This window comes from Cryptomeria japonica, chromosome 3 (assembly GCF_030272615.1).
Source record: "Cryptomeria japonica chromosome 3, Sugi_1.0, whole genome shotgun sequence".
NCBI lineage: Eukaryota > Viridiplantae > Streptophyta > Pinopsida > Cupressales > Cupressaceae > Cryptomeria > Cryptomeria japonica.
In genome coordinates, this window is record NC_081407.1 from 862250103 (window position 1) to 862261934 (window position 11832).

At 37.2% G+C, this 11832-nt stretch overlaps 3 protein-coding genes across 3 annotated transcripts; 2 read left to right on the plus strand and 1 right to left on the minus strand.

Annotated features, from left to right (window-relative positions):
* Positions 1–404: 404 nt before the first annotated feature.
* On the minus strand, positions 405–1780 carry LOC131066694 (short-chain type dehydrogenase/reductase). The gene has a single exon (XM_058001527.2). The coding sequence runs from the start codon at positions 1429–1431 to the stop codon at positions 652–654; it is 780 nt and encodes a 259-aa protein (XP_057857510.2). The 5' UTR covers positions 1432–1780; the 3' UTR covers positions 405–651.
* A 4427-nt stretch (positions 1781–6207) lies between these two features.
* On the plus strand, positions 6208–7284 carry LOC131066695 (short-chain type dehydrogenase/reductase). The gene has a single exon (XM_058001528.2). The coding sequence runs from the start codon at positions 6422–6424 to the stop codon at positions 7178–7180; it is 759 nt and encodes a 252-aa protein (XP_057857511.2). The 5' UTR covers positions 6208–6421; the 3' UTR covers positions 7181–7284.
* A 2922-nt stretch (positions 7285–10206) lies between these two features.
* On the plus strand, positions 10207–11416 carry LOC131066696 (short-chain type dehydrogenase/reductase). The gene has a single exon (XM_058001530.2). The coding sequence runs from the start codon at positions 10486–10488 to the stop codon at positions 11251–11253; it is 768 nt and encodes a 255-aa protein (XP_057857513.1). The 5' UTR covers positions 10207–10485; the 3' UTR covers positions 11254–11416.
* The last annotated feature ends 416 nt before the right edge of the window (positions 11417–11832 follow it).

The following is an 11832-nucleotide window of genomic DNA, read 5'->3' on the forward strand; positions in this document are numbered from 1 at the left end:
ACTAAAAAGAACTTGAAACCACAACAAACATTTCATATAAAAGTTTTCAAATATAATAATTGACACTAAAACACACATGTAAACCATTTAGTGATTATTACAAATCAACTTTTAAGTCGTATAGGTTCTAGGTTCAAAGGATTTCAGGCATATATTATTAAAAGAAAAAGAATGTACAATATCAAACAAATGTCTCGACAAATTTTTAAAAAAATAATCACTTTTTTCTATTGGTTCTAAGAAACTAAAGTCAACTCTTTATAATATAACATAAAATAACAAATTCACTTTTCTCATAAAATAACAAATTTTAAGATCACTAACTTTTTCTATTAGTTTTACTTCCACCTCTCTATCATCCTAACAATGAATCGATAAATGTGATCCAAAAATTTACCCACATCTGATCCAAAAAAATCTAACTTTGATATTATTATAGATTGCGGGAATCTGATTCTAAGATCTTAAAAGTCAAACTCCTTATAACATAATATAAAATAGTAATAACGAGAAGCAGCAGGCTTCAATCCCATGGATTATCCTGTGAATATCATGTAATCACAATGGAAGACACAAAAGCCCTGAGCATCCACTAAAACTAGAGCAGAAAAATCCATTACTACAAACATGAACAAAAACCAGACTTCCTGCTTAAACTAAACCCCCATTCACGCGAACGACCTGGGCATTAACCCATTCCCCTTCATCACTGGCCAGAAATCCAACCAGTGGAGCCACATCTTGCACAGCACCCAATCGCTCAAGGGGACTCCGCCCTTCAATAGCTTTAATGGCGGCCTCGCTCTTACCTGCAAAGAAAAACTCTGTAGCAATGGGGCCAGGGGCCACGCAATTCGCAGTAATCTTTGTGCCCCTCAATTCTTTGGCCAAAATCTTGGTCATGGTCTCCACGGCCGCCTTAGAGGCCGCATAAGCCGCGTATCCGGGCATCAGAGCCCCCACAAGCGAAGTAGTTATATTTATGATCCGCCCCCCGCCGCCTTGCACCAGCCGCTTTGCCGCCTCCTTTGAACAGAGAAAAGCCCCTTTGCAGTTAATGTTGAAGGTTTTGTCCCAATCTTGTTCTGAAATCTCCGCCAGGGACGAGTATTTTGTGTCTATTACACCTGCGCTGTTTACGATTATGTGGACTGGCCCAAACGCGTCCTCTGCCTTGTTAAAGAGGCCGATCACTTGAGCTGGATCGGAGATGTCGGCCCTGAAGGCAATTGCTGCTGTAACAGGGGCGCCAGAGTTTATTGTGGCCGCCACTTCCTCTGCCTTTTGTGGATTTGAAGAGTAAATTAGCAGGGTTTTGGCTCCTTTCAGGGCCAGGTGGATCGCGATCTCTCTTCCTATGCCCCCTGATGCGCCTGTCACAATGGCTACGCGCCCCTGCAGAGGTTGGGGTTTCTGCTCTTCGTTGGCCATGGCTACTGAGGTCAATTGTTTGCTATTCACTGTTGCAGTTTGATGTATTTATAGTCGATTTGAGAGAAGGTGCAGATGTCAGCCCTTTCGTTGATATTGTGTATATAATATTTGTATTGATGCACTGGTCTTTGTCTGCAGAGTCACGATTCGGAGGATCATTTGCCTGGAAAAAGCTTTTCTTGGTGGGCACGAATAGGAAAACTTGGTAATTCAACGATTTGTGGGAACAAAAATGAGAGGTTAATTTACCTGTCAGCTTGTTTTGATCAAAAGTGTGTTAAAAAAAGCTTTTCTTGGTGGGCACGAATAGGAAAACTTGGTTATTCAACGATTTGTGGGAACAAAATTGAGAGGTTAATTCACCTGTCAGCTTGTTTTGATCAAAAGTGTGTTCAAATTGGCCTCGTCGAGTATCTTTGACATTTGTAATATATTTAGATTTTTGCACACCTCGGTGGAATATGTATATGTATGTGAAATGATAGGTTTTTTCTATGAATTAGTTAGTCTTATCATTTCTATTAAAATAATATCATACATATTTATATAAAAGTGGATGGATATAAAATTGCATTTCTAGAATTTATAAAGGGCATCAATTTGATTCATAAAACATAAAAAAATAAGACACTAAAATAGTAGTAGCAAAGAAGGAGGAGGAGGTTCTCAATCACTCGGTTTACCCCATACATTAGTGGGGTCTAGAGTATCAATGGGAGGGTCTCAATCCTTGTCATCCTTATCTTTATCTTCTACGCGATCTAGCTAGATATCAAGGGCTAGTTGAGGAAACTTGGTGCAATTAAGATAGTTGGAGACTCCACTAACAAGTCAGCTAGAAGTCCCCCCCTCTCTCTTGTGGGAGATAGAGCACTGATGAGCACACCGTGACCATCCCTATTGTCCACAATCTCCTTTGGTATGTAGAGGAGAAGCCTACACATGAATAGCAAGATTGACACAAGTAAAAAACCTTGTCGTCGTTGGTGCCAACAAGGAGGCAATTAGGCCCAAGAGGATGAGCCCGAGATGTGGGAACTTTGGCCACAACACAAACAAGATTTCCCCATTGGTTGGAAGCACTTGAAGATGAGCTACTTCCAATGCAACTTTATTGGCTTGCACCTAGATCTATAATAACACGTTAGAACAAATAATTGCTTTAGAAAAAAGTGAGATGTATTGGTCATCAAAGCAATTAGAAAAAAAATCATATGCTGAAGAGAATCTTTGCCTTGAAAGCATGCCATATTTGGTTGAATTTGTGAGGGATAAAAGTCTAATCCCCTAAAAGAATCATATGCTAGGAGAAAGGCTCTAGATGGAAGGGCTTAAAGAAATCATGAATCCAAGTCTGAAACTTCTAGGCTCTAGGATAAACGAAAAGAAATGCTTAAAAGGCTTCAACTTCCCACAAAAAGGGCAATGAGGATCACAAACATCCAAATGAGAAAGTCTAGAGCCCACAAGAAGGTTTTGGAAAAGAATACACTAGGTAAAGTGGGCCAATTTTGGCTCCAAAACAATCAACCATATGACATGGAATCAGTGTTGCCACATAGAAATGGGAGAGTGTAAATGTAATCTATGCTTTACAGTTGGCATTGTGGGAAGATGAGAAGAAAGCCAATAATAACCATGTTGGGGCTTGTAGACACATAAAAATCAATTAAATTAATATTTAATTAATTACCTTGAATCACATAATTAATTAATTTAATTATAGTAGTCCTATCATTACCCCAAATTAATCAAATTACATTTAATTGATTATCCCCTTCCTCATTTATAATTAATTATACATGTCTTATTTATCCTAAATTTTGATTTATTTTAATAAATCAAACCCAACCCTAGGAACATTTCAACTTTATTCCTAATCCTAATTAGCTAAATTAATCCATAATTAATTAGGCTAATTTAGTGATTCCTACAAACCCACATCTTAATCCCCTCATTAAGCTAATTAACCCAAATCCTAATCCTTGTTAGTATTTATTCAAATTTAAAATACTACACACCTACCCAAGTCATCTCACCCATCCACATCATCTTTGACCAAGGTATGCTCACATATGTGTGAGAATTGCTCTTCCCCATAGAGCCACCCTACACTTTCCTCTTTTAGCCCATATGTCGTATCCCCTTTTTTTCATAGTCCTTACTCCTTTCTACAAATGTTCCACTTGTCAACTTGTTGGACTTCCCAAGGTTGCTCACACGTGTGAGCACACCTTCCCATTTTACCTAGGATAGTTGGACTTCCCAAGGTTGCTCACACATGTGTGAGCACATCTTCCCCTTTTCCCTATGACAGTTGTTCTTCCCAAGATGTGTGTGAGCACACTTACCCTTGCACCCCTCTTCCCCTTGTGACACTTGTCACAATGCTAGGCCTTCAAATATGGGACCACATTCTCTTTCAATCTGAGCCCTTCACCATCCTTTTAATCTTGATTGTCCATTCCTAAGCCCCAAAATCTATAAATTGAGCCCTTCCCTCTTATCAAATTATCCATTTTTCCATCAGTCTTATGTTGGCCATCTATCCATCTTCCACTTTTCATAGCATTCTTATAATACCCTTTTGATTCCAAATCCACATCAATATGCATCTATCGTATGTTATGTGATTGTGAGAGCAATCCACATTCACCTCCATCAATCTCTCCAAACCTTCATTTGTCAATCTCGGAGCGTTGTGGTCGTGAAGAGGAGGAGGACAAGGAACAACCAAGTTGCATGTGAGCGTCATAAGGGAAGTGCATTTCATTCATTTGCCTATTTTCTGTATATGCTAACATTCTTCTTTGATATTGCTTTAAAATGGTTTTGATTTACGTTGATGACTAATCCTTCCTACTAATCGTTTTAATGGCATTACATGCCTTATAATTGTAGAAGGTGATGTTTGATCCACTTCTAATCTTTCCACCAATCCCTGGAAGAGCGGATTCTAATTTTGTGAACCATATCATCTGGAATCGCCCCTATTACTATATACAATGTTTCATGATCATGATTAGGAAGGTGAAACTAATGTAGTTGTGGCTAGGGTGCCTTACCAAATCGCCCAATCAATAATTATATCAATAATATCATGAGTAAGAGGTAAAATTATATCAATAATTTCACAAGCAAGAGGTAAAATTATATCTTGATGCTCATTTTATGTGGTATGTCATCATTAGGCATATACTCATTAGTATCACAATCCATATGATTGTCATTAGGTTCATGGATAGATGAAATACACATTTCTACCAAGGATTGATGAATAATAATCAACTATATGATTGAATTGAAAGATGAGACATGATAAAAAATGATATAAAACACATTGTTATCCTTTAAAAATGTCACTTAAGGATAAAAAGGATGAAGGATGGTGTCTAACATGAAAGATAGGAATATATCAAAATCCAAAATATATGCATGAATATCATTAAAGGAACAAAATCTAATAGGATCCATAGTAGGTTGTCCAAGGGTAGAAGGGTATGATAAAAGATAAATCACAAAGTATAGACAAACCCTAATCTAAAAAATGCATATCAAATTCTAGAAATTAATGAGAATTTATGATAATAGATATAAAAACCTTTCAAAAAAAACAAGAAAACCCTTAGAGTAATACTAGGTTGTGTAGGGTTTATGAGGTTCACCTAAATGTAAAAGAAAAAAAAAAGTTTCCTTAAGCTTAGCTTAGGCTAATCCAATAAGATGCACATGCATAGGCCCACATTAACTTAGATTAAACATTTGTGCTACTATTGGATCATACAATGTTATATAATCATGAAAAGACGAGGAAGAAATTGGTACTTAGCTTTGTGGTTAAAGAATGAAGACCACTAACAAAGATTTTGAATATTTTGGTGTTTTATCTTATAGAAAGTGTGACCCCTATGACCCCTCTTTCAAGTAAGTTCCTCAAATTCTATACCTAATCTCTAGTATGTTAGAGGATAGATTTTTGGATCTAGTCCAAAATCACAATGATAATTTTTTCCTCTACTTACAACCTTGTCCTAGCCTAATCTTAGACTTCCATACTTTTTCTTGCTTAATTTTCGTTGTTGCTCTATTTCATCTTAACTTGTGGGATAGGCTATTGTATGGCCAAGGCCATAAGGTTACTATGCCTCAATCAACACCTTGATAATAGATAAGATAAGAATAATAATAGACAAAAATGTAAAAGATAGATATAGTACTCATTTCTCGAGTGCACCAAATCTAAGTGTTACACTATTGACTTCTTGGTCAATGCTTTGGAATGTGAGAAGATATGCAATGCTTCTTGATCTCTTGATGATTTGAATGAATACATACTAATGTCTTTAAAAAACTAACACATAACATTAATTTTTATAAATACATATGTAGTCTTTCTACCTCTTTTATGTCTATATAATCATAATTGTATAAATAATATTATTAATATGATATTATGTTCATATAACTAACTATTTAATATAATTTTTTAATACAATCTCTAAAATAAAATCCTCACATTGATATATTTCCATATCATAACAAGTAAATATCAAATAAATATATACAAAAAACTTGCACATTTTAAATATCAAATATTCAATATGTTCTTAATATTATTATTAGAAAATATGTGATCTATCTATAATTTTTTCTTTAAATTTTAAAATTATTATCAAATGACAACGCTACTATTTATAACCCTAAATCTATGAATACAAGAATGCTTGCCAAATATGACTATAAATTATGACATTGCTATCAGAAATCAATGGTGAACCCATCTCTCATGAGAACGACTTCTGGAAAGATCAGTGAACACGTTTAAGAATAGAATTTCCTCCAAAATTAATCCTATTCAGCTTGCAACCCCATTTGCAAAACCTCCAGTAATTATTGTGCCTTATGAGTATAAATATTAGTAATGTTACCAAGCATTTGATGGTAACGAAGGACTACATTAGGTCAGGGGATTAGCAGCAAGGAGACGATGAAGCCCCTGGAGGGGCGAGTAGCCATCGTAACAGGCGCTTCTCGTGGCATTGGATCTGAAATAGCTCATCGTCTGGGTGCACTCGGGGCTAAAATCATAATCAACTTTGTCCGAAATAAAGATCAAGCAGAAGGAGTGGCTTCCGCCATTAACACAGCTCAAGGTCACGGCACGGCCATGGCAGTACAGGCAGACGTCTCCCAGCAACTAGAGGTTATCCAGCTATTCGACAAGGCGCAGGAGATCTTCGGCCGTGTTCACATTTTGGTAAACAACGCAGGCATAATCGATTCATCCTGCTCTTCCATAGCTGAATGCTCCCTTCAACAATGGGAAACGGCTTTCAATGTGAACTGCAAAGGCCCCTTTTTGATGTGCAAGGAGGCCGCCAAGCGGCTCGTGAGAGGTGGAGGCGGCCGAATTATAAACATTTCTGGAACCCTAGTGGCCACTCTTGTTCCAGGTTTTGGGGTTTACGCGGCTAGCAAGGCTGCGATGGAGACATTTACTCAGATCCTGGCCAGGGAGCTCAGGGGAACCGCAATTACTGCTAATTGTGTAGCCCCCGGTCCTATTGCCACCGACATGTTTTACAGTGTGAGGAGCGATGAGTCTGTGAAGACTATTGCGGCGGCGCCTCCGCTGGAAAGGCTTGGAGAGTGTAAGGATGTGGCTTCTGTAATCGGCTTCTTGGCTTTCGATGAGGGCGAGTGGATTAACGGCCAAATCCTCAGGGTTAATGGCGGCCTTGCTTGAGATTTCAAACATCTGGATGACTTCCAATTTTCTTTTTTCTTTTAATTTAAAATGTAAATCACGATTTGAAACCCTAACGATTTCGCTTTCATTTTTTCCCGCCATCGTCATTGCAAAATCGGTTTTTTTTCAGTGCAAATTCGGTTTTTAATTTTTCACTGCAAAATCGTTGAATTAGTTAAGTGAAAAAAATTATGGTGTTAGGCACATTTTTATGGGTTTATAACTTTATGTGTCATCGAAAATGTATGGCTGTTCTATAGATTATTTTTAGTCTTAAAAAGTTATTTTTTTATTTATTCAATTAACTTATTGATTCAATCTGTTTTGAAATGGTGGGTGATTGGGAAATTTTTTGGTATGTTAGTTGCAAACATTTGTACATTAGGTCAAGTGGTAGGTCATTTAGCAAATGATGTTGTTTATGTAAATTTTTTGAAGTATTATAAACAAATTTCTATCAATGAAATAAAATGTGACCCCCTAATTCCCATTGTTGAGGAAAGTGTTGTAGGGTATATTTCTCAAAAATTTCTCATGACTATAATAATTTTTTTTGGAAAACCTCTCGACATCGCTAGAAGGAATTGAAATTCTACATGTTATTCTACCACACCTTGTGGCCATATGATTGGGAACATTTCTACTATGTGTTTCTTGAAGGAGTCAAAACTAACACTTTGGGATCAGTTAATTAACCAAGACCTTATTACTCATTCCTAAAGGCAAGGATGAATACATCGTGGTTGGTTGGGGACCCATTACCTTCTTAATATTTCCTACAAAATCATAACAAAAGCTTTAGCTCATAGAATAAAACCCATTACACAAATGATGCTATGGACAAATTGACAAACACGCTCTTATTATCAACGTGTTTTTTAATATTTGCCAAGGTTTCTTCCTTGACTTAGTTCTTTATGTCCTTTGTAGGTAATGCTATTGGTTATTTATTCTACCATGTGAAGACCAATTAGATTACCTATGGGATTTCCATACCAAATAATGCCACTACCCTCAACTTCAACTTTGTGGATAATATTATGATTTTAATCCAAAACTTATGAGAGTAGGTAACTAATACCATTGATACTTTGGACCCATTTTGTTTCATTTTTGGATCTAAACTAGTCATGCACAAGACTAAATTTATTATGACTCACCCATAACCTTCATCTAGATTGGATTTCTATTGAATGGAAAGAAAGAAAACACGACCTAATCACTAAGTATTTGTGCATTCCCTTTGGTTTTGGAGTTTCTCTAAAAGACACATGGAATGAGTTTTTGAGTGAAATTAAGGGCAAACTCTTGAACATGACTAATAGATTCCTGTATATTGCTAGTTGCATCCAAGTGACAAACAAAATTATGCTCCCTAGTCATGTTAATATTTATTCACAAACATAAAATAGACAAAAGAATATAAATTTTATTAGTTTACATCATTTCAAAATTGAAAACATATATTTCACTTTCTATTGATTTAATTTAAAAAGTTGAATGAGCATTGACCATTTCCTTTATAAAAGTGAGACACAACTTTGTACTTTTACCCATTAAGTACTATGAATAGACAAAAGAAAGCACTCTTAAAACCCAATTCCACCTCTCATCCTTTGACAAGTTGTCAATTCTTGAAATTTAATAGTTAGTTATACCTAAACTTTGTTGTTCTTGGATTTTCATACTAACTTCTTGAATAATAGGAGATGGCCTAATATTTGTAGCATCCACTCCTCTCCCCTTAGAACCATTTATAAATAGATCCTTCCCCAATCACCATCTCACTTTGTTTCAATGGGAAGTGAATTGTACCTTCCACCAGTCCAAGCAGAATAAGCTTAACTCTTAGTGTGAAAAGTTGTCTATGTTTAGCTTCCTATCAGCAATCACCTTTCAATTTGTATCCCCTCTACCCACTTGTCCCTTTTGTGCCAACATGGGTTCTATAAAACATGCCTTTTGGCTTTGCGCTCATGCTTGTAAATTATAGCACTCACTTTTCACCTCTTTTTCTACCTTGTGTCCTTGAGCATGGTTTTGTGGAACAACTCTCCTTAGTGCCTCTTCATACTTCGATATTCTCTCCCACACATGCAGACTTGTAGTTAAAAATTTCATTTGGAAATTGTGATGTCTTGATTTATTCTCTAACATCTTCCTCCCCCTTCATATTGAAATCCAAATAATTTATGCTAATTTATCTCTCTAGCTTGTCAATCTGCCAACATGGTTGAGCATCTCACTAGATGGGAAAAGATATGACCTCCTCTACTTGCACACTAATGTTGAAAGACATGGAGGATTGAATGCTTCATGAAATGCTATTTAGGATGCAAATTTAGGGTTGGATTTCATTCTCTTTTCTTCTTAGTGGTTTCAAGAACATTTGCTCTTAAAAGAACTTTACAAGGTCAAAAGTGTTTAAAAAGAATATTAGTAGCCTTTCATTGTGGCTTAAAGCTAAAAATTTTGAACTCCAAAACTACATGAAGGTAATCACAAAAGTATGTTCATTGAAAGAGAGGTCACAAGTTCAAATCCCACAAGGGTGTAAGGTATGTATGTCTCGTTTGCGGTGTAGTTAGGTACCTCCCGCAAGGAGTACGAGGTAGTCCCGTAGGGCTCTAACCCATCTGTAAACCCATACATAGATGGCTGGCATCGTGGACTATAAAAGACCCTTTCCTTTCCTTTTTGAATTGGCTCAACGGTTCTTTCAATAATTATTTTCTTTATAATTGTAATAATCTGCAACAATTCTTCTTTCCTTTGTTTGTTGTGCCAGCATTGATTAAATTTGTTTGTAATCAATCAGTTTTTCCAATAAAAAGGTACAAATCTAAATTAAATTCATGTAAGAAAAAACATTTAGAGTGAACACTAGTAATATTTAAATTTTCCATCTAAAATGGCACCATATGCAAAACTCCACCTTCGAATAATTAAAAAATGATGATAATAGAATCCTGATATTGAAAGGGCAGATATTTTAACGCTAGAAGACTGAAAAATAAAGACAAGACTAATGTTTAATATCAAACCATATAGTTTCTATTGTTTTCTGGCTATGGAGTCATTTGTATTTAATTCAGTTGTAAATCAAACAAAGCAGATACCAACACTAACAACGCCCATCTGAAAAGACCGGAAGGAATCTACCGGACTGATGCAGTCATCATCTTGAATTTTTCCGGAGAAAAAAAAGGGCTCAGCGTGCAAGCCTCGGGCCCCAATTTCACAGGTCCCCTGTATTTAACAGAGCAGGGTGAAAGAAGGCAGAATGAAATGAACCCACAGAAATGACAGACCAGTGCAGTTTAGAAGGGCGTGTGGCCATCGTGACGGGCGCATCCCGAGGGATCGGCAGAGAAATCGTCCTCCATTTGGCCGCCAAAGGAGCTCAAGTGGTGGTCTGTTACCGCGTAAACGTAGAGAAAGCAGAAGAAGTGGCCACCATAATCAATAAAGATCGTGGCGTAGGCAGAGCAATTACTTGCCAGGTCGACGTTTCAAAGGCCTCAGATGTGGGCGCCCTCTTCGACAGGGCCGAGCAAACCTTCGGGGGCGTCCACATATTCGTAAACAGCGCGGGCGTGGCGAGCTCCACATACCCAACAGTGGCGGAAACCCCAGAAGAGGAGTGGGAGTTTATCTTCAATGTGAACGGCAAGGGGGCATTTCTGGGCTGCAGGGAGGCGGCGAAAAGGGTTGTGAGAGGCGGCGGGGGGCGCATTATACACATAACGAGTTCTGCCGTGGGGTCGGCGAAGCCCGGATATGGAGCTTACGCGGCCAGTAAGGCGGCGGCAGAGACGATGATTAAAATTCTGGCAAGGGAATTGAGGGGCACGAAGATTACGGCGAATTGCGTGGCTCCGGGGCCCGTGGCTACGGAGATGTTCTTTGCTGGGAAGAGTGAGGCCCTGATTGAACGCGTTGCTAAGGAGGTTCCCTTTGAACGGCTGGGTGAGGTGGGTGATGTGGCTCCTGTTGTGACGTTTCTTGTTAGCGATGGAGGGGACTGGGTTAATGCTCAGGTTGTTCGGGCTAATGGGGGCACTCCTTAAACGTTCAGTAAGAGTGTTTTAGATTCAGTTTCTGTAGGTATTATAAAAATATTGTATTCGGTAAGAGTGTCTTGGATTCAATTATGTATTATAAAAATAATATATTGGGTGTGTATTAAAAGTATTATATATAGAAATAGATCTCTCAATTTCAATTTTTTAAGCTTTGATCTTAGAGTAAGTTTTTATTTGCTAATAATTATTTATTTAATTATTAGTCTAATATACTCTATGCTTAAGTTAAATTTATGAATTTTATAATTCTTTAAGGTTTTCATCTTTAGGGTTTCAAGTATCTTCTTATAATGACTCTTTCTTTGTATTTCCATAATTTTATAATTATTGAATTGTATTCTTGTTGCATAATCAATATGACTCATTTTTTCTGGATCTCTAAGTTCTGGTTTTCATAGTTTTTTTGCTTCTCTCTTTCTGTGACAGATTTGCATGCAGATGATCTTTGGGAGCTGTAGAGTTAGTTTTTTCTCAATTTCAATATGGTATCAGAACTTCAGATCTGCATGCCCCTGCTCTCTTCATGAGAGATTTTGGGCCTTGTTCTTCAAATCTGTGTATTCG

What these genes read in the sequence shown, in the direction of transcription:
- LOC131066694 (XM_058001527.2), bottom strand. Translation starts at nt 1,431, where the DNA reads ATGGCCAACGAAGAGCAGAAACCCCAACCTCTGCAGGGGCGCGTAGCC.
- LOC131066695 (XM_058001528.2), top strand. Translation starts at nt 6,422, where the DNA reads ATGAAGCCCCTGGAGGGGCGAGTAGCCATCGTAACAGGCGCTTCTCGT.
- LOC131066696 (XM_058001530.2), top strand. Translation starts at nt 10,486, where the DNA reads ATGACAGACCAGTGCAGTTTAGAAGGGCGTGTGGCCATCGTGACGGGC.